At 33.9% G+C, this 23,237-nt stretch overlaps 2 protein-coding genes across 2 annotated transcripts; one reads left to right on the top strand and one right to left on the bottom strand.

Moving 5' to 3' along the window:
• Nucleotides 1-91: 91 nt before the first annotated feature.
• Nucleotides 92-17,735, bottom strand: LOC100368815 (protein cereblon-like). The gene is made up of 10 exons (XM_078006640.2): nucleotides 17,618-17,735; nucleotides 11,470-11,627; nucleotides 10,564-10,766; nucleotides 8,642-8,806; nucleotides 7,520-7,751; nucleotides 6,643-6,733; nucleotides 6,175-6,290; nucleotides 3,611-3,672; nucleotides 2,806-2,937; nucleotides 92-2,062 (listed from the first exon to the last, which is right to left on the bottom strand). Exons 1-10 carry the CDS (start codon nucleotides 17,682-17,684, stop codon nucleotides 1,891-1,893), a joined length of 1,398 nt encoding a protein of 465 aa, XP_077862766.2. The 5' UTR covers nucleotides 17,685-17,735; the 3' UTR covers nucleotides 92-1,890.
• Nucleotides 17,723-23,169, top strand: LOC100368966 (dnaJ homolog subfamily B member 9-like). Its single transcript, XM_002730492.4, has 5 exons — nucleotides 17,723-17,903; nucleotides 18,591-18,831; nucleotides 20,137-20,543; nucleotides 21,401-21,443; nucleotides 21,948-23,169. The coding sequence occupies exons 2-5, from the start codon at nucleotides 18,615-18,617 to the stop codon at nucleotides 22,016-22,018; spliced, it is 738 nt and encodes a 245-aa protein (XP_002730538.2). The 5' UTR covers nucleotides 17,723-17,903; nucleotides 18,591-18,614; the 3' UTR covers nucleotides 22,019-23,169.
• The last annotated feature ends 68 nt before the right edge of the window (nucleotides 23,170-23,237 follow it).

Here is a 23,237-nt window from a genome sequence, read left to right as displayed (position 1 = left end):
CAAATGAACACTTCGCAGATTATGGAAATTATTAACACGCTCGAATATAATAGAATTGAGATATGTATGAGCAAACGCAGAAGACTAGTCATTAAACTGTACCTCGATGTTGTGTATTTTTAACATACTACATCAATGACATTTTCACAAGTCTGCTTTGAATGTTCATATCACAGCAAATAAAATCTAAACTGGATTAAGTTAAGCAACCAACAATAAAATAACAGTATAAATAACCATTGCTTCAAAAACATAGGCCATTTATCGAAAATACCATCACTCACTCTCTCTGTCGAAATACACATTACTATTAGGTTATTATGAGAATACCTCAAAGTATGCACAAAGACAGTACAACTGGAGTATCGGCCAACGTGCAGCGGAGGTGGATGCGCGGTGTACTGTCTGAGTGCATACTTTGGGGCATCCTTGTAATAACCTTATTATTATCAGAGGTACATTACTTGAGGTTTGCAACTCGCATAGTACTGTATGGTGACATCATGTCAAGTTCCCATTGAAGTCTCTTCTCGTAGATAGCGAGACTGAGGCTACGACCTTCTGACATGACATACATCAATGTTCAAGGTTTGTAATGAAAAAATAAAACTTTTCTTGCCACTATCGTAGTGAAAAATGTAATACATCGAAAATGTACAGAAAATATAGTTCTCGTAATCTGTCATATTGTGGGCAGCTACTTTGATCCGCCTGGACATCCCAGTATCCTAGTTAACTCGAGCATGCGCATTCGCATTTTTCTGAGTTGGAACGCTTATGCGAGAGCGAGATTGTGATGGGATCTTGGTATCATGTCACCGTTGTTGCAAACCCCAAGTAATGTACCTCTGTTATTATACATCTTTTCCTTTCAAGGTTACACCATGGGAATGCCGGAATTCAAAAAACTTTAGAACAGAATCAGCGAACTTCTTTGTGTGGATTCCAGTCAACCCTTATGGAAGCCATGTTTGTTTTTATTATTAGAGGATGTTTACGCGCGTAATCAATCCATATTTGGAATTCGCATTTCCAATATGGTAGAATGAAAATACAGCACACTGTATCTTATGGTGTTATACAGTGACAGATGTATAATAATATTTAACAACAGCAGCAAAGAGCTACAATATTTTTTCTTTGGACGAGTACAAAACCTAAACAAGTGCTTTTGGTTAAATTATCAACTTATAATGTTAAACAAACAAAAATTGCACTGTGCAGTTTATGTTACATTTAATTTGCCATTAATTGTAAAGTTTTGTTTATGAAAGAAAGGGATGATTGTTCAATGAAGAGATTACTACTAATCAACATGATTGTACATTACACAGGATGTGGAAAACGCAAGCCTTGTTCATTGTCGTAATGATCATCTCAAATCTCATCTGATCTTGCATCATTTTGCCAAACTGTTTTTGGCACTGACTGTTATCAACTACCACTGGATTGCTTCAGGTTATATCAGAATAACTCAGTTTTGTGCACAGTACTTGAAATAACCTGCAACCACACTTAAACCAAGAGATTACATTTGCCACATCTGAGGACAATTTCAAGAAAACTATTTTTGAACGTCTTATAATCAGAATCACCTAAGTGTTTTTTTTTTTTTAGCCTTAGACAAAAGTTTTAGCTGCCTATCTATTAAAATATACAGATGCATATCAAAATATACACATATTTGTAAATATAGTTTTTCTCACATATATTATATGCTGACATAGGCAAGCTTTATAATATAGACTGCCAGTTTGATATCAGCACATTTATCACGTAGTGTTTTATTTAAGTTACAATCGTTTCAAGATTGTAAGAATAATCCATAAATCATAGGAAGTATATGATTAGTCAAGAGAGTTACCATACTCCCTAGCTGAAAACAGTTTTTCACATAATGGGTTGCCAATTGGAGTCTCTGTCTTGATCCAATAGCCCTGGAATGAGCGATGAACGGCACAGGCCCCAGAATTTGTCTGGTTTCAACTTTTTCTTCACTGATGTAAATTTCCAACCCATGTGACTGGCACAACCTCTACATTGTGTAATCGTCCAGGCATATCTACAAATCCAGAAGAAAACAAAATGAAAAAACAAACAATGCTGTAATATACCAGTAGTTAAAATATATTTGGTAAAATGTTTAACTAAATTAGGCAATACTTTAGATACAAAGACAAATATTTGACTCCTTGCTATTTTATGGAGTTAGTATTTTACCATTGCTTCCTATGGCGAGGTAGTATCTCGAAATTTTGTTTTGTTTGGTTATGTAGTGTTTTACAAGGCACTATTTGATCTCTGGAAGTAATAACAAATTTACAACACTTTTAGTGGGTTTTTGACAAGGAAATGTGTTTTTATTGTAGTCTATGGAAACTGCTGCCAAATTTAGCTAAATTGTAAATAGATTTAGACACAAAATACTGTCACTGGTATATGTGCTAAAATAGGTGCACATGTTAAGTAAACTCACAAATAGCATTCTACCTAGCCCTTGAGAAACAAGCAGCTGATCTCAAATTTACCCAGACAAACTTATTGTATTGTTTTTATGAAACACACAAAATTGTGTGCACATCACATTGTGGTAAATCGATCATCTCGTTTGTGGTGCATGAGTGACACAACCACCTCTATCCTTCAACTGTTAACCCAGCTATAACAATGATTTAAAACAAGTATTTGGAATTACACAGTCCCTGTTGTGTACCTAATGTTAAAGACCATAAGCATATTCTGATGTTTGACATAACTCGAGTTATACAAGTAGTTTTAGTATGTGGTGTAGAATGATGGTCTTACCCCGGAAACCAGCTGTTTTCTTCAGACGGTCTCCCCATGAGGTTAAGTCCTGATGCTCTGTACAGTGTGAAGGTTTCATGCACATAACCACCTGGGTTAACATAGGCTGCCATAGGACCATCCAATGAAATACTAGCAAATAAACAAAAACAAAAATGTTTCAGAGACATTACAGTAGATTATCAACTGCGCTACAGTGTAGGTAAAGCTGCATAGAGTTTGTTTCTTGAAAAAAACATTAAAATACAAATTTTGACTAATAAATATTTATTTTATAGAAAAAAACATTTCAACTTCACTGTTAAAGAGGTTTTCTCACAGTGGTGAAACTCATGAGATCACAATGTGTTAATTTACATTACTCTGTGTTAACATTGGTACATTAAAATTGCAAACATGAACCATCTCTTTCTAAGGTCTATGCATGAACACAGACTTTGTTTATATTGTCTAGGAATGTCCTGAATTTAATGCGATATTAGTGAGAATACTATCACTAACATTTGATTAGTTGTTTGTTGTATGAAACCCAGATTTCCTGCGGATAAGAGAATAGAACCAATATATCCTAATAATACTTGATGCCATTATTATGCACGAAAGAGGCCAGATATATCGACACTGGAATACAGTTCTTCAACATACAGCAAAATTCAATTCAATTGGATAATGTCATAGTTAGTCTTTTGCATAGTACATACTACTTCATAGGTTAGATGCTACAAACAAGATATATCTGGGAATAAACCTTTAGGACTCATTGAGAATCACAAGGCACGAGTATAATATACTTAAATACACTCACCTGAACACATCACGCTTGTTGGCAATCTGTTGACCACATTCTTTACAACAAAGTATAGTACACTGGAATAAACATACTGGCAGTCACTATAAAATGCTGGTAACACTTTGAAATACATGTAGTAACATGTAGTTTTGGTAACTGACTTAATTAATTTAAACAAATTTAAATTAAGCTAAAGTGTTAAAAATCTCATTGTGAACATCTATACTTTCTTTTAAATTAGCGACATCTTGAATTAGCGAAATTACAAGGAGGCTAAAATAATCTAGACAATATAGCAATTCCAAATTTTTGTATATCATGGGATATTTTATCAGGTTGCATGAGTAGGTGCTTTGTGATTGATGAAATTGTGTTCAATCATGGTTTGATTCAGTCAAAACTATCCCACAATTTACTATGATTTGGGATTGTGATATGGTCTATGTTTTACAGTATATTGTGCATGTCATGTCATCAACAGTTTAGTTAGTTATTACTTTTTGTGTAATGGCCTATTGAAGTACAACACAACTCTTGCACATAAATAAAAAAACATTCGCACATAAACCAAAAAGTGCATTTTTACTGAATCTTTAAAATTTGTTGACCATAGAAACATTTCTTATAGCTTATCTAATTTATTATAAATGCATCATCAGTCTTCCTACAAACCAATCAGACAGAGTATCTTTTCTAATTTCTCCAAGAAAATCAAAATAGGTAAAAATTTTGTTAATGTTAACATACGATATTAAAGTGAAAAGTTGCCTAAATGATGGAATTTCACTGCAAAACTGAGGCTGAGTGGGAATTTCATGTTTTCCCAAGAACTTTTCGTTCCCCAGGACTTTTAAAGATTACCAGTAATATCATGCTTGGCCATAAAAATGAATCATCCAAAATTAATTAATTATTATAACAAACAAGTCATTGTCAATGACACGTCCCCGTTCCGTTCATATTTGAGTGACATATACATTCAAAGCAGATCATGACCGAAATGCACCTGCATATGTACAACACATTGTGCTAAATCTGAACAAAATCCATCCATGCATGACTGAGATCCGGTTCTGGAATTGTGAAAATACGTGATTTTGATGCATTTTCGGCCTTAAAATGGCCATCATTCCGCTATTGTTAAGCAGATCATGAAACAAATGCACATATCTATTTGTGACATGATGTACCATGTGTGTGTGAAGTTTGAACTTGATCAATCCAGACATGTCTTGGATACGGATCCAGAACTGAATTCTTTAACAAAATGGCCGCCAGTCGGTTATTTCGAACTTGATCCGAAAAAAAAAAGACGTGCATCAAGGTCCTATTATGTTTAATGTATGTACCAAATTTGAACAAAATCCATCCATGCATAACTGAGATACGGGTCCGGAATGGTGAAAATGTGCGATTTCAATGCATTTTCGGCCTTAAAGCGGCTCCCATTTGGCTATCGTTAATGAGATCATGAAACAAATGCACATACATATTTGTGACATGATGTACCTTGTGTGTGTGAAGTTTGAACTTGATCAATCCAGACATGTCTCGGATACGGATCCAGAACTGAATTCTTTAAAACAAAATGGCCGCCAGTCGGCTATTTCGAACTTGATCCGAAAAAAAAAATGACGTGCATCAAGGTCCTATTATGTTTAATGTATGTACCAAATTTGAATGAAATCCGTCCATGCATAACTGAGATCCGGGTCCGGAATGGTGAAAATGTGCGATTTCAATGCATTTTCGGCCTTAAAGCGGCCGCCATTTGGCTATCGTTAATGAGATCATGAAACAAATGCACATACATATTTGTGACATGATGTACCTTGTGTGTGTGAAGTTTGAACTCGATCAATCCAAGCATGTCTCAGATACGGATCCAGAACTGAATTCTTTAAAACAAAATGGCCGCCAGTCGGCCATTTCGAACCCGATCCAAAAAAAAAAATGACATGCATCAAGGTCCTATTATGTTTAATTTATGTACCAAATTTGAACAAAATCCGTCCATGCATAACTGAGATCCGGGTCCGGAATGGTGAAAATGTGCGATTTTGATGCATTTTCGGCCTTAAAATGGCCGCTATTCGGCTATCGTTAATCGGATCATGAAAAAAGTGCACGTGCATATGTCCCATATAATGTGTGATGTATGAGTGAAGTTTGAACTTAATCGGTCCATGCATGTTCGAGATACAGGTGATCACGGACGGACGGACGCACACAGTGCAAAACATAAGTCCCCGTTTTCGGACTGCGTCCGAACGGGGACTAAATATATATGCAAATTAGAGAGTATTTTAAGAAAATCAGCCACACAAATGTACCCAACTCCAGTGCAACATTCACCATACAAGCATAATAGCATAGCATTACTTTTCTCTTTATTGGTTGATTTTTTCTCAATTTGCAAAATTGTAGTTCAGTCAGTTGAAAAAAAACATGACAAAACATGGTGCTGTTTACAAATATAGGCACAGGGGAAGCAATATACCTTAGTATAATTTGTCTATGCTGTATGTTTGTAAAAACTGTACCATATGTTGTGCTTGTCCAAATATTTGTATTGTTACCTTTCTCATAAGATCAAGTTCACATCTCAACCTCTGTACTGCACAGTTTATTTCTAGTAAATGTAACCTCCAACCATCATCCAATGGTAAATTGCTGGCAACCCAGAAAGAGAAGTCTGGAAAATAAACAAAAATATTTTATTAAAATCTTCCATCACAAATTGAAGCCAACAGAAATAATATTTGGCCCAAAAGAAATTATAGAACAGATATACTAATATACAAATTCACCAAGTAACCAACATTTACGACTTATTTGTAAGGGTTATATGAACACAAACTTGTATTAGTCTGCAATTAATTTACATGCAAACTTCAGTTGAATAGTTTGTCTTAACCTTTTCACCACCACACTTTCTCAACTAATTTTTTTGCACTTTTTTTTTATACATTGTATTTTTCAATATTTCTGGAAATGAGCTTCAATTTCGGAGCCAACAAGACAAAATTTGGCTATTTTGCACATACCTGTAGGGTTGGACGGCACATTCGATAACTTAGTCTGCGTTCCTTCGTACCATCCTGATAACTCTTTTTTAATTCTATTTATGAGTAACTCCTGAATGAAAAAATTAAACTGCATCATACAGGGTTTTTTCTAAACCGGGAAATAGGGGAGCAGCGCCCTGATACTCGCCCTCTCACCGACTTGCTTTCAAGTCATAAATATATTTCTTGAGCTGCGCAATTCCGTGTTGTCGTACAACATAAAATCTTTCTCAAATATATTTTTCTTTGAAAAACTTCCCAGCAACACCAGCTGACAATGTCTCTGGACACCAAATACACTAAAATTACTTCAAAAATATTTCAATGGCGATAGATACACCATTAAAATGGCGCAGAAACCTTCTGATATGGCATTTCCAGGTCGATCGCCTGTGTGTACTCCCTGATCATACATACATGTATGTATACCGGTATGCATTAAACCATCACAGTTTCAAATTTTATGCTAACATACTGTAAAGACAATGTATTTACATTCAAATCCATAATAAGCATGGCACAGATGAAGATTGTGGTACAGAATAGAATCATTCTTGGAGACTATACATATGATATATATATATTTTATATGTATTTGCTCAATTAGCAAGCACTTGCAGTTAAATAAATGACAGATTCATGAACAAAATGTTTTGTTTTACATGAACTAATTTACAATTGATTAATACGGTACGGTAACATGATCAATTAAAGACAAAGTTTTAAATGATGTATATTCACCGAAACAAATTATTGTATATAGTGGACAACTATTTTTATTAACAATTCATGCAGTAGCACTTATACATGTTTATGGATTCAACATGTAAAAAATCCCAAAGTTAATTTTACTTACTGCATCATACTGTTCATATATCCAAAAAGGCCACCATGTGAAATCAGCTGCTGAACGTTTTCTTTTTTTAACTTGTGTCTGTAGATTTGATGCAGCATCTCCACTGCATTCAGGTGGCTTCTTACTGCGGACACTGTTCATTCTAAATCTATTGTGTGAATCAAGTCGTGCACCTTGTAAACAATCTGGGAGATCAGCTTCCGCAAGAATTTTAATCTTTGCCATAGTTACTCTAGTGACAAACAGAATGATACAACTGTGAGCTTTCCCTGATGGAATGTTTACACCTGATGAAAAGTATCGCAAGTTTTTTTTTAGTAATATAGCCCCAATGGTTACATTATCTTATCCATTTCATTTCATGGAATAAACATTGAACACATTGATATGAAAAACATATCAAAAGTGCACGCAACACAGACATTAGGGTCTTCTTCTTGTTCATGGTTATTCATGCAGGCCGTTAGCCATCATCATGGCAAACACAGCAATTTCTGAAAATTTTGCCAAATTATTTTTCATGACTGCCTGTTTTTAATCACAATGAAAAAAACTTGGGGTACCCAAACTATTCTTTGAAATAAGGACCCAAACTGCATTTAATCGGACCACTATGATAAAATCGCAAAGTCATTGTTTCTATGAAAACAAGTACCCTAAATTTTATTTGCACGTTGTCATTTATTTGAAGGAATCTTTCACACTCAAAATATTAAGAATTTGTAGAACTTTTAAAATTTCCATTTTTTTTCAGTATCTGTATCTGAACTCACAAAGATATATGTACAGTATCAGGTTTTAGTTTTAACTTTCTGTTTTGTACAGATATATTTCATAAGTCTTAAAACTGGCTGTCTACCCAGTAATTGTCCTAGCTTGTTTAATATTTCAGTTGCATATTATGCACAGTCAGACTACAGATAGAACACTGTCATACTGTTGACAATTGCTGATATTATGATACATCCTGACCATAGAAATCAATGATAAAATATTCAAATATTTGTTGTTTTTGTTTTTTCAACCTCTGCATAGTTTTATTTATTCAAGATGATAGCATGAAGGGTTGGAGTCTCACATGTTCTGACATATACCGGTACTATTCAATAAACTGTCTCTTACCCATCAACTTGTCTTCTGGTCTCAATCAATTCAAATCGTTGTCTCCCTGTTGCTTTTATCCTTATCGTATCGATACCTGCTTCTGATTCCTCTTTCACTGAGTATATTTCAGCTGTTGTTCCAATTTTTGCAAGAGTAGGTCCTGTCATGGGCGCATTGTCGTATCTATTAAAAGATAAGGCTGGATGGTGTACATTGAAAACAGACATGTATATGGATAAAAGGTTTTAAGGTAAACGCATTTACCGTACCGTTAAAGTCCTATTATAAACCGCGGTTTATATTACAATGTATCAATTTAAAAATTGGGATCAAAAGCTCAAGTTTGGGGTGCGGTTTCTATTACGTACATATTGCAATCACTAAATGGGCGTGGTCATTTTTTGTCCACAACACATGCACAAAACAAACAATACACCGTACAATCTCTTGAATAGGCGTCAGGGAAGAGTGAGAGGCTTTACTTTGGTTCTAAAATAGGCGTTACGAAATGTTGAAAAATTACAGTCAATCAAAAAAAAATTCAACATGATACAAAAAATACTCGGTATTTTTAATGTAATATGCATTTATTTTGTTAATTTTCTTGGTAACGAAAAGTATATTCTAACAGAAGTTTCAAATAAAAACACGAATGCACTGCTTAGTAGCAAATGATCACATAACGGTAGCTCAATCCGGCCATGCTGCGGGTCACAAGTGAATAACTTACTTGTTTTCGAAGTGTTGATATTCGTGATTATTATTTAGTAGTGATTACAATAACGCACGAAAAATAAATTCGTTGAATTGTTATAAAATGCAAGTAAAATTCAACTTAGTTTCCCCGTAAGCGAATGATTTCAGTCACATGTAAACAGCCGATACGATATCCGCCATGTTTTTGAATGCTCACGGGACGTATTATTGATCGGATAGGTCAAGTCGCTAATTAACCAATCAAAATACTGGATGGTGCCCACGTGTCTAAATTACATAGTCATTTAAATATGTTAATGACAGTTCAGCGACCTCATGGTGAACACGGAAGAGATTTACCGATAATGTAGTGCGATCTTTTGCCTTTGATTTCCATGGGAAAACGGCACGATTTTTTTTTTAAATCAAAAAATTATTTGTTTTCGAAAGATAAATTATTCTTCAATGCTCAGTTTAACACTTTTACGGTGATAAAAGCTCATTGTCTAAAACTTACGAAACACAGACGTATTCAGAAAGAGTATTGACAGAGGTCGCCGCCAGAACAAAAGCAGTTTCATTGCCTGTCTGACATCTTATCACCACTGAACAATAAATAGGTGTGAATATTTTTAGCCATGTTGTCAAAACAAATGAATAGGATTAGGAACAATGCCGTTTTGGAACAGCTGCTTGAAACAATGAAGTCAGTCACGGTCTTGTTGAATTGGGGGTGCGGTTAGTAATAGGTACTTTTCAAGTTTTCAATTTTTGTTAAGAACTCTTTAACCCCGAAGCCAGAATTGGGGGTGCGGTTACTATTACGTATGCGGTTTATATTAGGACTTTAACGGTAATTGTTCTTGATTCCAATGAGTGGCCATTAGGTGATCATTGTAATCTGTTCTTTGACATTCAAAATTTTATTGTGTTTTTATTTTTTCTGTGAATCCATAAGTTACAGCGTTTGCAGTATTGCACTGGAAGAATCAGCTACCTACCTTATTAGCAAATGCAAGACGGGGCACACCCATCTTTAATTTGAATTTATTAATATAGGCCACTTTGTCATAATAGAAATGCTGCAGGAGGACAGAATTTACCCGTTTTGCAACTGCATGAATTGTGGTAACCACAAAGTATTACCCTCAATAATAGGGTGGAGCTTTCGAACCCTCAATGTTAGAGTGTGGGCAGTGATGCACTTGTTTTTAACAAATATAGAAAAAGATCTATTTGGTTACCTCCAAGTGACCAATCCAAATGTCCTATCTGTCTGCAGTACACGTTTCATCATGGACACTAGTCTGGGTTGGAATAAGTGTAAAGGTAAGGTCTGTCCAGGTATCAATACAACATTTGGTAACGTTAATAATGGTAGCGACATATAACAATCATCCTCCAATACTGTACGACCACTGTATTCTTGCAAGTCTGTCCCAAGGTACTGTTAAAAAAACATTGAAATATATGTAGAAAGCATCACAATACTCTTTGTTATTTGAATCTCCTAATCATTTACAAATATACTTTTAGGATTCACATTTTAATGGGAAACAAGACAAATCAAGTGTGCATTCGATGGATGGATAAACTAGTGGTTCGTACATGCAACATGGGCCTTTACTGTCACCACACATAGTGTTTAAACAAGGTTACTTTCAGACTGCTGGTAAAATTGGGAAACCACTCTTGATTACTTCCCATTAGCAGAGTTGAACGCATCATGGGAGATGTGTAAACCACTACAGCCTTTTGAAAATCATATATAACTAACTGTATGCCATATTTGTGCTTTTTTCTACGCCATAAAAAAACAGTTGTTCCAAATATATGAAAAATGTTCCACATTTTATTTTCGCTATTACATATTATTCTAATTTTTGCCTGCCTGGGGAGCAGGCAATTTTGTAGAGGAGATATCGGATATAGTTCATATTGTGAAGTCCACAGACTGGTCAGTGGTATATGATTACGTGTTATGGATGCACAGGTTTCTTGAGTTTACACACAACACATTGACGTCACAGTCAAAGTATTGAACGCTTGTCTGAAAGCAACATTGCTAACTGATTAGTAAATTTGCTCGACAACGCACTGCAATGCTTTTCAAATGCTACATGCTACAATAGTAAAGACTATATACATACTGAATGAGCTGTGGGTAACGATGGATCATAGTTGATATTCTGATTGGAATCTTTCTTTTTATCTTTTTTCTTGTCATTAGAACTTTTTTTCTTATCTTTTTTTCGATCAGTGTCTTCCATCATTTCAACTTCTATCTGTTCTGCATCCACTTCATTTTCTTGAATGAAATAACAAAAAGTTTTTTTCAGTTAATTACCTGTACTTTGTCCAGAGTTCAGACAGTATTTGGTGATCACATCTCGCAGTTTGTTGATCCATGTGCTTAAGATATATGTACGGGTGATATAAGATGAAGATCATATAATAGAGATTATTAATCTTCAGGTATGTAATGGCAATCTTGAGCTTCAACCTGAGCTTGCTCAGAGTCAACCTGAGCTCCACACTGAGCTTCAACCTGAGCTTGCTCAGAGTCAACCTGAGCTCCACACTGAGCTTCAACCTGAGCTTCCTCAGAGTCAACCTGAGCTCCACCCAACTTGAACCCTGGAAATTGTTTACAACAGAAGCTCTAAATTCAAATCAGTTGTGTTGGAGTCACACATTAAAGCAGTTGTTTCACACACATGAAACATTTTTCCTTTTTTTATTCTAATCTTTATTTCTGCAGTTACAGTTTTATTTTATTCTGAAAAGGAAAAATTGACTAATTATTTAAATAATAATAATGTTTATTTAATATTACTATCAGTCTACAACAATAAAGTAATAAATGGAAGTTGAGTTGGTTAATAATAAGATAAAGGTAATAGTAAACAAAAGTACCTGAAAGTAATTGTTTTTATTTTCAGTTTTATTATGTAATTCATCTTCAGTTTTATTAGCTCCGCTGTCCACTTTGTCGAGCGGAGCTTATCATATGAGTAATTGTCTGTCGTCGTCCGTGTCAATGTTTTACAATTAATGCTTTGATACTTGGTGTACATTGTATATGTACCTTGGGTAGACCTCTCTCAGATTTGTTAATTTCAAAACTCAGATTCGAATTTCAGTTAGATCTGAAAATATGTGCAATGCACTAGAATGACATTACGAAAACATGCGATCTTCGGGTAAAGACGTGTCAATTAACTACCAGCATATTAGCCATGGCTCACACCTCCTCTCTTACATGCCCCCCAATTCACACATACAATAGGTGTTGCTAGTCTGTTATATAGTAGTCTGAGGTATAACATAGGCAGAACAAAACACTTTCATCGTTAACACATAAACAATACACATTCTCTAAGACAAGCCTACTTCACAAACTGATCAAAATCCCCCAAACATTGCCAGCAACCAATCACAGACTAGCTTAAACAATAGCTTTCCCTGACGATAATACTTAGCAACGTTATTTCCCCCACGCTAACTTGAAAAATCTTTTGTTTCTGTCTTGTTTCCGTTTCCGGTCTGTCTTAGAGAATAAACACTAGGTACAATTCCTTGAGTAAAACTGCAGAACAGAAAAGATTGTTCCGTCACCCGCTTGTTTTTTTTTTCTGCTCATCAAAAACGTCAACTGGAAACAAATTAAAAGTATTGATAAAAACATTGTTTAAATATGTGATATCATAATTTGAAGCTTGGCAGCAGGTAGAGCACTTCCTGTTGTCCAGCCATTTTAACCCTCGTAACAAAAATTAGCATACTTATAAGCACAGGGATATATGTACATATATTGGTATTTGAAGGGGGATTTGAGTAAATTTGATTATCTAACCCGAATTAAAAAACAAAATTTTGCAAAGTTTGATGAGTAAAAACCAGGCTTGACTATGCCCTGGTTTGTTTGATCATGGATGTACTATGGTTTGATTACAAGCTTAGCTACATTAAGACCAAACCAAGGATGTCCATCTTTCATTTTGTCGGTTCATTCTTGGTCTCTCCAAATTCACACCAAAAATGGCTGTTTATGGTGAGCTAGGAAGGTACCCAATTGACTGTTTTATCAAGAAACAACGACTTAAGTATATATATATTCAACCGAGTAACAAACTCTGATAACATATTATTAAGAGAAGCCTACTTAGTAAATAAGAATGTAAAAAGTAAATGGTTTACAAGTGTAGAAACCCTCATGCAAGATATTGATGTTATTACCATTGTAAACTCAAGATAAATAAGAAAAATTTATTCATAAAAAAATCAAAAAATCATTTGGATTTTTTACATGCATAATGATAATAGAAAACAAACCTTGGCTAAAACAAACTAAGAACATACAGACTTTTTAAACAAGATTTAAAAATTGAAAATTACTTAATGAATATGCAGAACCATGGTCTTAGGAGGTTAATTGCAAAATTCAGGATAAGCAACCATGACCTTAAAATTGAGAAAGGCAGACATAATAATGTGCCACGTACTGGATAAAAGAACATGTGATTTGTGCAGCCAAAATATAATTGAGGATGAGTAGCATTTTGTAATGAAATGTACAGCCCACCATACTCTAGCACCAGCCTTAGCTGTCTTCCTAAAAAACAGCTATGGAACAAAACAGCAACAACTATCAGTGTATTAGGTTACATTTTGTGTTCATTCTATATTCTGTATTCACCATTGGTTGCAAATTGTCTTGATTGTTTATTCATATTTGTTTTTGATTTTTTTTATATTTTTAGAATAGGTTTTTCTTTTTAGATTATAGTTTTTAAATTTCTTTCTGTAAGACCCTTTTATCCTTTCCTAAGGATTTTATGCGTCTAATGAATATTGTTATTATTATTATTATAAACAAAGCTAGGTCTAACACCTCTCCACCCCAAAACAGACTTTTGATGTGTTCTTTATAAATGTATTGTATTTGACGTGTACTTTTGATGTGTACTTATTTTACGCTTGTCTCAACGGAATTTTCTGTTTTTACTTTTTTATTATTATGATTTTTTTCTTTATTGTAATTTTATCTATATTTCAACAGAGATTCGATAACAACAAAGTAAGTTATTATTATTATTTGTTTTATTCATTCTATATACCACAGCCTTTCTATATAGGATGGAGCTCAATACTGTGAATAGACACAAGCTGCTAATTATTCTGTGTTGTTGCACTTTAATTTGTTATACTGGTACCCTAAGATTCGATGAGTAAATGACAGATAAAGCCGATTATTAGTGATTTGTTACCTTAGATTGTTCAAACATAAACAACCCTGGTCGAAAAGACCATGGAGCTAAAAAAAAGCTCCATGAATAGACAAAAGATAAAATATATTAGAGACAAAAACATCTTAAAAGCACAACAAAACTACAAATACACTGTATCATAGTAATATTTTGACAGAAAGGTGAGATTTATTTTCAACATAATGTTTCAAGAATTTATTTCGCTCTTATTGTGCCATCAGAAAGTCTTGGGCGATGACAGAATTGGAAACATAATATTTAACTTCTCTTTTCTACCTCCATGCTTCAACACAGCTGATGTGACCTTGGACTCTCAGGTTGGAGCTCTGTGTAGGCGCCCCAACTTTGTTTGAGCTTCCGTTGTAAACAATATGCCAAGCTCAAGTTAAAACGCAGCGTGGCGCAGCGCTCAGGTTTCATGGAAGGTAGTAAGGGGTTCTTCCATGGTTATTGTAATGATCTTCCACTATTAATACTGGGGTAAAATTATTTCCCGTTTTGGCTTCTACGCCCAGGTCGTATAACGCTCAGTTTTGTTGCCATATTTGCTGATTTCAATAAAAAAAACTACCATCAATGGGAGACTTCATTTTACAAACCGTGCAATCATTTTCGATGACAAGTTTAAACTATATTTAGAGATATGTGCGTTTTCGCTAGTGAGTGCGTTTCTTTCGCTTGCTTTAACGAGTGACTTAAACCGAGCTGATTCGATCTCAGATGCTCAAGTTGGAGCACAGTGTCGGTGCGCCAAATTCGTTTTGAGTTTCTGCTGTAAATCCAAGCAACAATACCCAACTATAATCCAAACAATCAATGTCAAAAAGCAATATTACAAATCATCTCTTTTGTCATAAAGTCTGGTAGAAAGATGACCATTGTTGTCTAATTCGAGGTAAATGTCAAGGTATGAGGCCGAAGAAGCTGATTCTGTAGTTTCTTTAATGTCTAGTTTTAGTGGGATATATCAATGGGAGCGAATCACAAAAGTTAGGATTGTTGATGGAAAGGACATCATCAATATATCTAAATGTAAAATTAAAAGATTTAGCTTCTTTTAATTGTTTGTTTCTGAAGAAACTCGGTCTCATACAAGAATAAAACCAAGTCGGTCAGCAAGGGAGCACAGTTAAATATATGTCCTCCAAACTTAACAAATATATTATTTATCAAAAATTCAAGCATGAGGACAATGTCTTCTTCACTGTAAAAAGTGGTGGCATTAGTTTCATTCTTGACGAAATAAGTGGAATTGTAGTTTAGAACAATATATTTATATCGCCGAGAACCATTCTTATGAAAAAATGATTGATGATCAATATCTAAAATTGAATGTTTTAATAGACTTTATTTCAGATAAAGATCTAGATCAGAGTTTTTCCAAAAGTTCTTTAGAATTGTGCAATATCCACATGTGATTTAAACCAAATTAAATCTACCAAATTATTATGCAGTATTAATTTGTATAGATTTTCACCCAAACTAGATATACTATCCTAAACGTATTGGACAAAAAAGATATTTTATTCAAATGATAAATTAAGATAAATTTGCATGAAAAACTAATCAGTATATTAAATAATTTCCCAAGCTCAAGTTGGGTGGAGCTCAGGTTGAAGCTCAAGTTGAAGCTCAGGGTGGAGCTCAAGTTGAAGCTCAAGTTGAAGCTCAGGGTGGAGCTCAGGTTGACTCTGAGCAAGCTCAGGTTGAAGCTCAAGATTGCCATTACATACCTCTAATCTTAACAAATCCTCATCTAATATATTTCTTGGATCTAGTTATTATACGAAAATTATGGGTTGAAAGTTGTCACATTGATCATAAGCTTACATTTACTGTCAAATAAAGGATGACAAATAAAAAATACTTTATTTCAACCACTCAGAAAAAATTGACATTTCTAATTTGGTTGTATCAGAAATAAAGTTAATGAAAATACAATAAAAGTTTTGATAAGAATAAAAGATAAAATAAGGTAATTGAAAAGATAATAAAAATTATTTTATTTTATCCCTAATTTCAGATAGTATGATAATGCATAATATTGTGGTGTTTTCATTTGAGTATAAATTGTTCTTTGTTATCAAACTTTGCAAATTTGAGTTGAATAGTGTGTTTCTTTCTTTGTTAAATAATTTAGTCTGATGGTGTAATTTATCTTCTATTACATTGCAATGAGAACAAATTCTGTTTTCTACTAATGAAGAAAAGCGCATGCTGGTTAGCAAAAATAACGACACAGTTCAGACTATTGACACATAATATACATTTCCGCATTGAAATAATTGTTGGAGTCTTTGTGCATGATGTCACATGCAAAAGGGTATTTGACATAATTAAAATCTTCTTAATAATGAGTTAGTTCACTGAAAAACGTAAAATTCCTCAGAAGAAATTAAATGCATCACAAGAAAACTAACAAAATGAACTACATTCAAAAGACAATTGCTAATCTAAAACGCCTATTCCAATACTATATGGCAAGAATAACAATGTTTAAAATACAATCATACTTGGCAATCATATCTACTGATGCAATAACATAAACAAATATTCTACGGCTTACTAATAATTTAAAGCCAGAAAAAGAATGTTTCAAAAATTAACAAGGTGTTGCTGTCCCAATAACACATACTAGCATTTTTTTTAAAAAATTTAGCTAGTAAATCAGTACTAGTGTTTTTCTTTATCATTATAAATTTGAATTTATAGTTCAGACTAATAGCAAAAAAAGTTAAATAATATAATGACAAGGTAATTTTCATAAAGTTTATCACCTTATACTCTTTACACAATGACATGTAAAAATAATTGCCGAGGAATGTGTTCACGTGACCATGTTTACAAATATACATAGATTCATAAATAATACAATTCTAAGTTACGCACTTTCTATGTGCGTATCCAGAGATTATTTCTCGTCCAGTGTTTACATCTGTCTAATGTTCCAAGCACGAATATGCATGATACATGTTGAATACTAGTGACCGAGTGTGCAAAATATGCGGACATAAATTAAAATGCATACCGTCTTCAGAAGATTGTCCTTCTCCGTACAGATCAAGTCCAAGCAAAGGTAACAAATCGTCAGCCATATTTATTTATTTCGAAATACCGCGAGATTGTGCGAGACTATGCGAGAAATCAGTAGGGTTTCTATCACGTGTATACTTTTCAGCCAATCAAATATTGAGTCGTGTCTCACAGCAGTTACTTCCGTGTTCGGTGGGATGTACAGTTATTTACTTCAAAATCATTTGGTAGGGTGGATTTGCGCTAGCTGAAAGACGGATTTTGTTCTTTTATATATTTCGGTGAGTATCTGATCTTCAAAAGAGACCGTGCACGTCCCGCATGGGACAGTGATCCATTGAAAATGTGTGAATTATTATTTAGACAGACAAAATCAACTTGAAGTCGGATACGTTGCAACTCAGCAACACCGTCACATCCTTTTGCTTGCCTTGCAACCTATCGTTTTAACACGGTAACAGATTAGACGTGTATATGCTTACTGTCGCAACGAGCTACTATTTTAGCAAGTGATTTTTTTTATACATGCCTTTCATACTTTCGTCAACTATTATCAAATTTACTCTGACATTTGCGGATTCATTGACCCTCGGGCACTGACACCCCGACAAAAAATACTGCAGCAGACGACCTCGAAACCGTGACAGATCGAACAGATGGCTAACAACTCGGTTGTTAAAGTAAAAATGTGCCATTCTTCGTCGCAGACGCAGGGATTATGAATGATTCCTATGTGCCATATTCTATTATTCACGAATTTAAATATTGTGATTTGCGTAGTAATCCAGATTATCTCGCGCCAGGATTATTTTATATTTGTCAACGCAACAACTATGTTTTGGTGTACTTGCTTAGGTGTTTTAATTGACTTTTTTAAGAGATTATGCTAGTTGCTATAGTGAGTTTGTAGAAAGCTGTTATGTTTTATTTTGTTTTTATCCACTAAATATTTCATTTTTCTTTCACAGTAAAACTAATTACAGCTCACAAATATGCAATATCAATGGGTTATAGTGGTTTTTACATGCGGAGCACTTTTCTGTGAGATGGTAGTTTCAAAAACTAAAGACTATTATGATATCTTAGGAGTACCAAAAAGTGCTTCGGAAAGGGAAATCAAGAGAGCTTTCCGTAAATTAGCGGTGAAATATCACCCCGACAAAAATAAAGATCCTGATGCTGAAGCTCAGTTCATGGAAATTGCCAAAGGTAAGTGAGAAAGTTTTTTTGTTTTTTAATATACAATATTCAAAATGCTTACTGATACTGGTACATGCAGGCAGTTACTGCTGTTGATAACTTGGCTACAAGTGTGTAAGCACCAGTTTAATTTACCAAACATTTTTTTATGATACTAATACATACATATACTTTTGTTGTTTGCTGTTCCCAAAATAGGGCCGCACTAGAAAATAGCTTTTTATAGCAGAGTTGAACTGCTTCCCATATGGAGCATATAAATATTCAAATATTTTTTTTTGTCTTGTATTCATGACAATAAATTCAGTTTCTCTAGATTACCATAAACTAACAGTGATTATATTTGCTACATCTAGATTAAAACAATCTACCTTAATGATTCTTGCATTATTAGAAATAAAATAGCAATTTACTATCACCCAAATATTCTTGTGTTTAAATTTTTTTTTTGTAATGGAAATGATAAACAGCTGACTAATTTTATTTTTTTCATTGTGATATAATAGGCTTTATATTTAAATTCTTGTAAATTGTATTTTACAATCATTTAGACTTTAGATTTTATATCAATATCAGTTGTTGCTTGTTCTAATCACATGTCAACAAACACTGTAAATGCATATCACATTGTTTGGAGTGGTGAAACATTGTTGGCATGTAGTTATTTTCAAAATTATTATTTAGTCGCTCCAAAAAATTAGTTGGAATAAAAAAAAATAATCCTATCCAAAGAGAGTAAATATCCTGGATGAACAGAATTTCTCCATAGCGTCCGTAACACTGTCACATCAACAACATTGGCATACTATGTGCGTGCAATGATATTCATATTTGGTGTTATTTCAGCAATAATTCTACATTTCAATTTTACCATTCAAAAAAAAAAAAATATGCTTGTGATAAATATATAATCCCAAAATATTATCTCTTTGGTTAATGTCAGCAGACTTAGGATTACCGCCTAAATAGCATACAATGTAAATCCTTGCCTTTGGCTTGGATTTATACAAAATCACTCCATCTTGTATCTGCTGATATTATTGTGAAGTTATATAAATAATTATTTTACGCACGTTGTATAACTGCATGAGACCCAATCATGTTGCATCACAATGACTGGCTTCTGTTGTCATAACACACCAGTTTTAAGCTTCTCTAACACTGACCTTAAAAAAACTGCCAAGGTTAAACAAAAAATAGGAATTTCTTGAGCACATAACTGCAAAAAAAGTGAACATGAAACTGGTATTTATCAACCTTAAATACTTTTAATATCTGATTTTTAATTAATAACTTTTGTGTTCATTTTCATAGCCTATGAAGTGTTAGCAGACCCTGACAAACGAAGACAGTACGATCAATTAGGAGCTTCAGCATTTGAGGATAATGTGCGGAATGGTGGCGGCCAAGGTGGTGGATTTGATTTCAACTTCAATGATTTCTTTAAACATTTTGACAGCAGTTTCAAGACATTTCACGGACACAACCACCGAAATAAGAGAAAACATTCTGGTGAAGATAACATCTTTAATTTTGGGGGTGGAATGTTTGATTTTGGTGATATTTGGGATGATTCTGATTCTGATGATGATTTCGGCTTTGACATGTTTGGAGATATGTTTGGAAGTCAAAAGTTTGGAGGCGGGGATGGATTTCACTTCAATTTCCAGCATGGTCATCAGCAGCAGCACAATCACCAACATCGTGAGACGCATACAAAAGTGAGTTGAAACGTCTTTTTTTGATAAAGGATTCTATACCACTACGGCCTTGAAAATAAATATTCATGTTTCTGGTCCTGTGCACGACACAAATATTTTTTTGACAGAATTTTAGAAATAATAGAGGGAAATTTATTTTTCAAGAAAGATCAAAATAAAAGCACAAATTTTAAAATAAATAAATAAAAAAATACATGAATTTCACCAAACTGACTAGAAACTAATTTCTAGGACCAGTCTTAACCAGATTTACCTGTCTGCATTGTACTGCCTTGTATCCCCAGGTATATTAATGTTGTGCATAGGCTTTACCATATTTGCTTTATCGCCAAAATCTAAAAACATTATGTATTGTATATTTTAACCATAACACACCCCGGTCAATACACCCTGTGTAAGTTCATGCGTTACTAATATAGCAACTGCTTTTTGATCCCTCCCTTTGATTATATCTGATGGACAAAGTTGCTCTCTAAGAGGATACTTGTTTTTATCTATTTTGGGACATGTGACATATTTAATTAATGATGTCAATATGTGCGAGTTGAATTTCGTGAGTTCATGAAAATCATAGAATTTTATAGCATTGAAACTGTCATTGGTGTATGTCCTTATAGACAAGGTGTTATAGTTACTTTTCTTTTGTCTCCACAAACACCAGTTTAATTATATGATTGCTAAGAAATTCCTTGCAGCAAAAATTAAACTGTTTATGGTACTGGTATGTCCTGATTATTGACAAGCCAACTATCTTTGTTTCTTTCGTACAGTTACCTGATTTCAAGATGTACTACTTTACTTTTTCTGTTAATCCTTGTTGTATTATTTTAACTCTCCTATCTTTTTTATCTTTACAGGCTCATCATAATGTACATAGAAAAATGAACACCCACCATTCAGGTAAGTAGTTACAGTAACATTACTACGGTACCTCCAGATGAGGTATAAACTTTACACCACCTGTTCCCTCTTTTCATCACAAATTCACAAAATAGTCCTGTTTATAATCTGCTCTTTCTTTCAGAAGATTGGGACAAAAATAACCAAATTATTTGAGTAAAAACTGAAAATTGACTCAAATTTTGTCTGTTGCATTAGAGTTCATCCCCAGAAATATTGAAGAATATACGAAAAAAGTGCAGAAAAATTTGGGTTAGAAAGTCTAGTATTGAAAAGGATAAACTGCATTGTCTTTTTGTTGATTGACACATCTCAGATATGCTGGTAAACATTTGGCAACATTTCAGGTCTAACTTGTATAGGTGTATTCATGTCAATCATTATTGATATTGGCTCTACTGATGTTTTATAAAGACATGCAGCACACAACACACTGTCTTACACTCTGTCTTTGATAATGTGTTTTAAATTGACAGTTTTCTATAACTTTTATGTATTTTTCAGGTGGCAGGACCTGTCGTACTGTAACGCAACGAGTTGGCAACATGGTAACAACGTACACAGATTGTTCATAACGTTGTATCAACCATACCATTTACAGACCTTGTATATATTTATAAAAGACGAAAAGGACAATCTATATCCATATATATATATAATCTATCTAGAGATACTAAGGCCTTTGGTGCTACATTTAACTAAGAACATTTAGTAGCAAGAAAATAAGTCGGTCCAACCACAATTATTGAAGTATACTAGGAGCTCGGGAGCACACCAAATAAATAAACAAACAAACAGCAATTTTAAATCAATTTAATATAAGAACATTGTCTACAGCATATGTGAACAAAATTAATGGCACTAGCGGGGTCAATTTCCAAAGGTGTTTAATAAGATTCGAAAGTCTTTGAAACTTCATTATGTGCATGCTCTACTAATACAGTATGTGCCAAATGAATATAACATGGCATTAAAGCGGGAGGGTCGTCACCTGTGCACGCGCAGGAATCGAGTCACTAGCAACGATAACACACGCTAAAAATGCAATGGCTCATGGGTAGATGTTTTTTGTAAAGAATGACACACTATGGCCATCTGACGCATGCCCAGGTGACGACTCCGAAAATTGACAATATTTAAGTCAATGCAGAAATTGTCTTCATGTCGCCATTAAATCATCAAATTAGGCACTTTACAGTATAATTACAAATAATGTTGACAGAATTCTGAAATTTGCCTTGTTCAAGTTGAAGTACAGGAGGATATTTATATTTTTGATGCTAATTGGTTACTGACTTTGTAGACCCATTTATGCCTTGAACAGTTGTATTATGCTGTAATTATAAATTCTTGGTTTTGAGTGAACTAACAACTAATCCTCATTTCACCAAGTTAATGTTATTAAATAGTTATAAAAACTGTAATGTTCAAAACTACCTAGTGTCTACTCTGACCCCCAACAGTATATTGTGCTGCTGCGCCATTCTGACCATAGCCTCATTGTGTCCTTGCACTTAATGTACAGCTTTTGTGAATATACCTTAGTTTACATGTCAGTTATTCTAGTCTAGATGGAGAACTTTTCAACATTTACATTGAACCTCTTTGTTTACACCTCACAAAAAATTCATTATTTAATGCCATGCTGTGAGGTGGGGTTTGTTAATAGTCTAAGTTTGATCTTTTTATTTGTTTATCAATGAAATAAATTTTAATTTAAAATGTTGTATTGTCTGAATGTGCATTTATCCTTTCCTAGATTCATAACTAGCTGTAGGCCTCCTCCATGTAAGC

This window comes from Saccoglossus kowalevskii, chromosome 3 (assembly GCF_978046115.1).
Source record: "Saccoglossus kowalevskii chromosome 3, keSacKowa6.1, whole genome shotgun sequence".
Classification (NCBI taxonomy): domain Eukaryota; kingdom Metazoa; phylum Hemichordata; class Enteropneusta; family Harrimaniidae; genus Saccoglossus; species Saccoglossus kowalevskii.
Note: the sequence above shows the minus strand (reverse complement) of the source record. Positions and strands in the feature narration are given on the sequence as shown.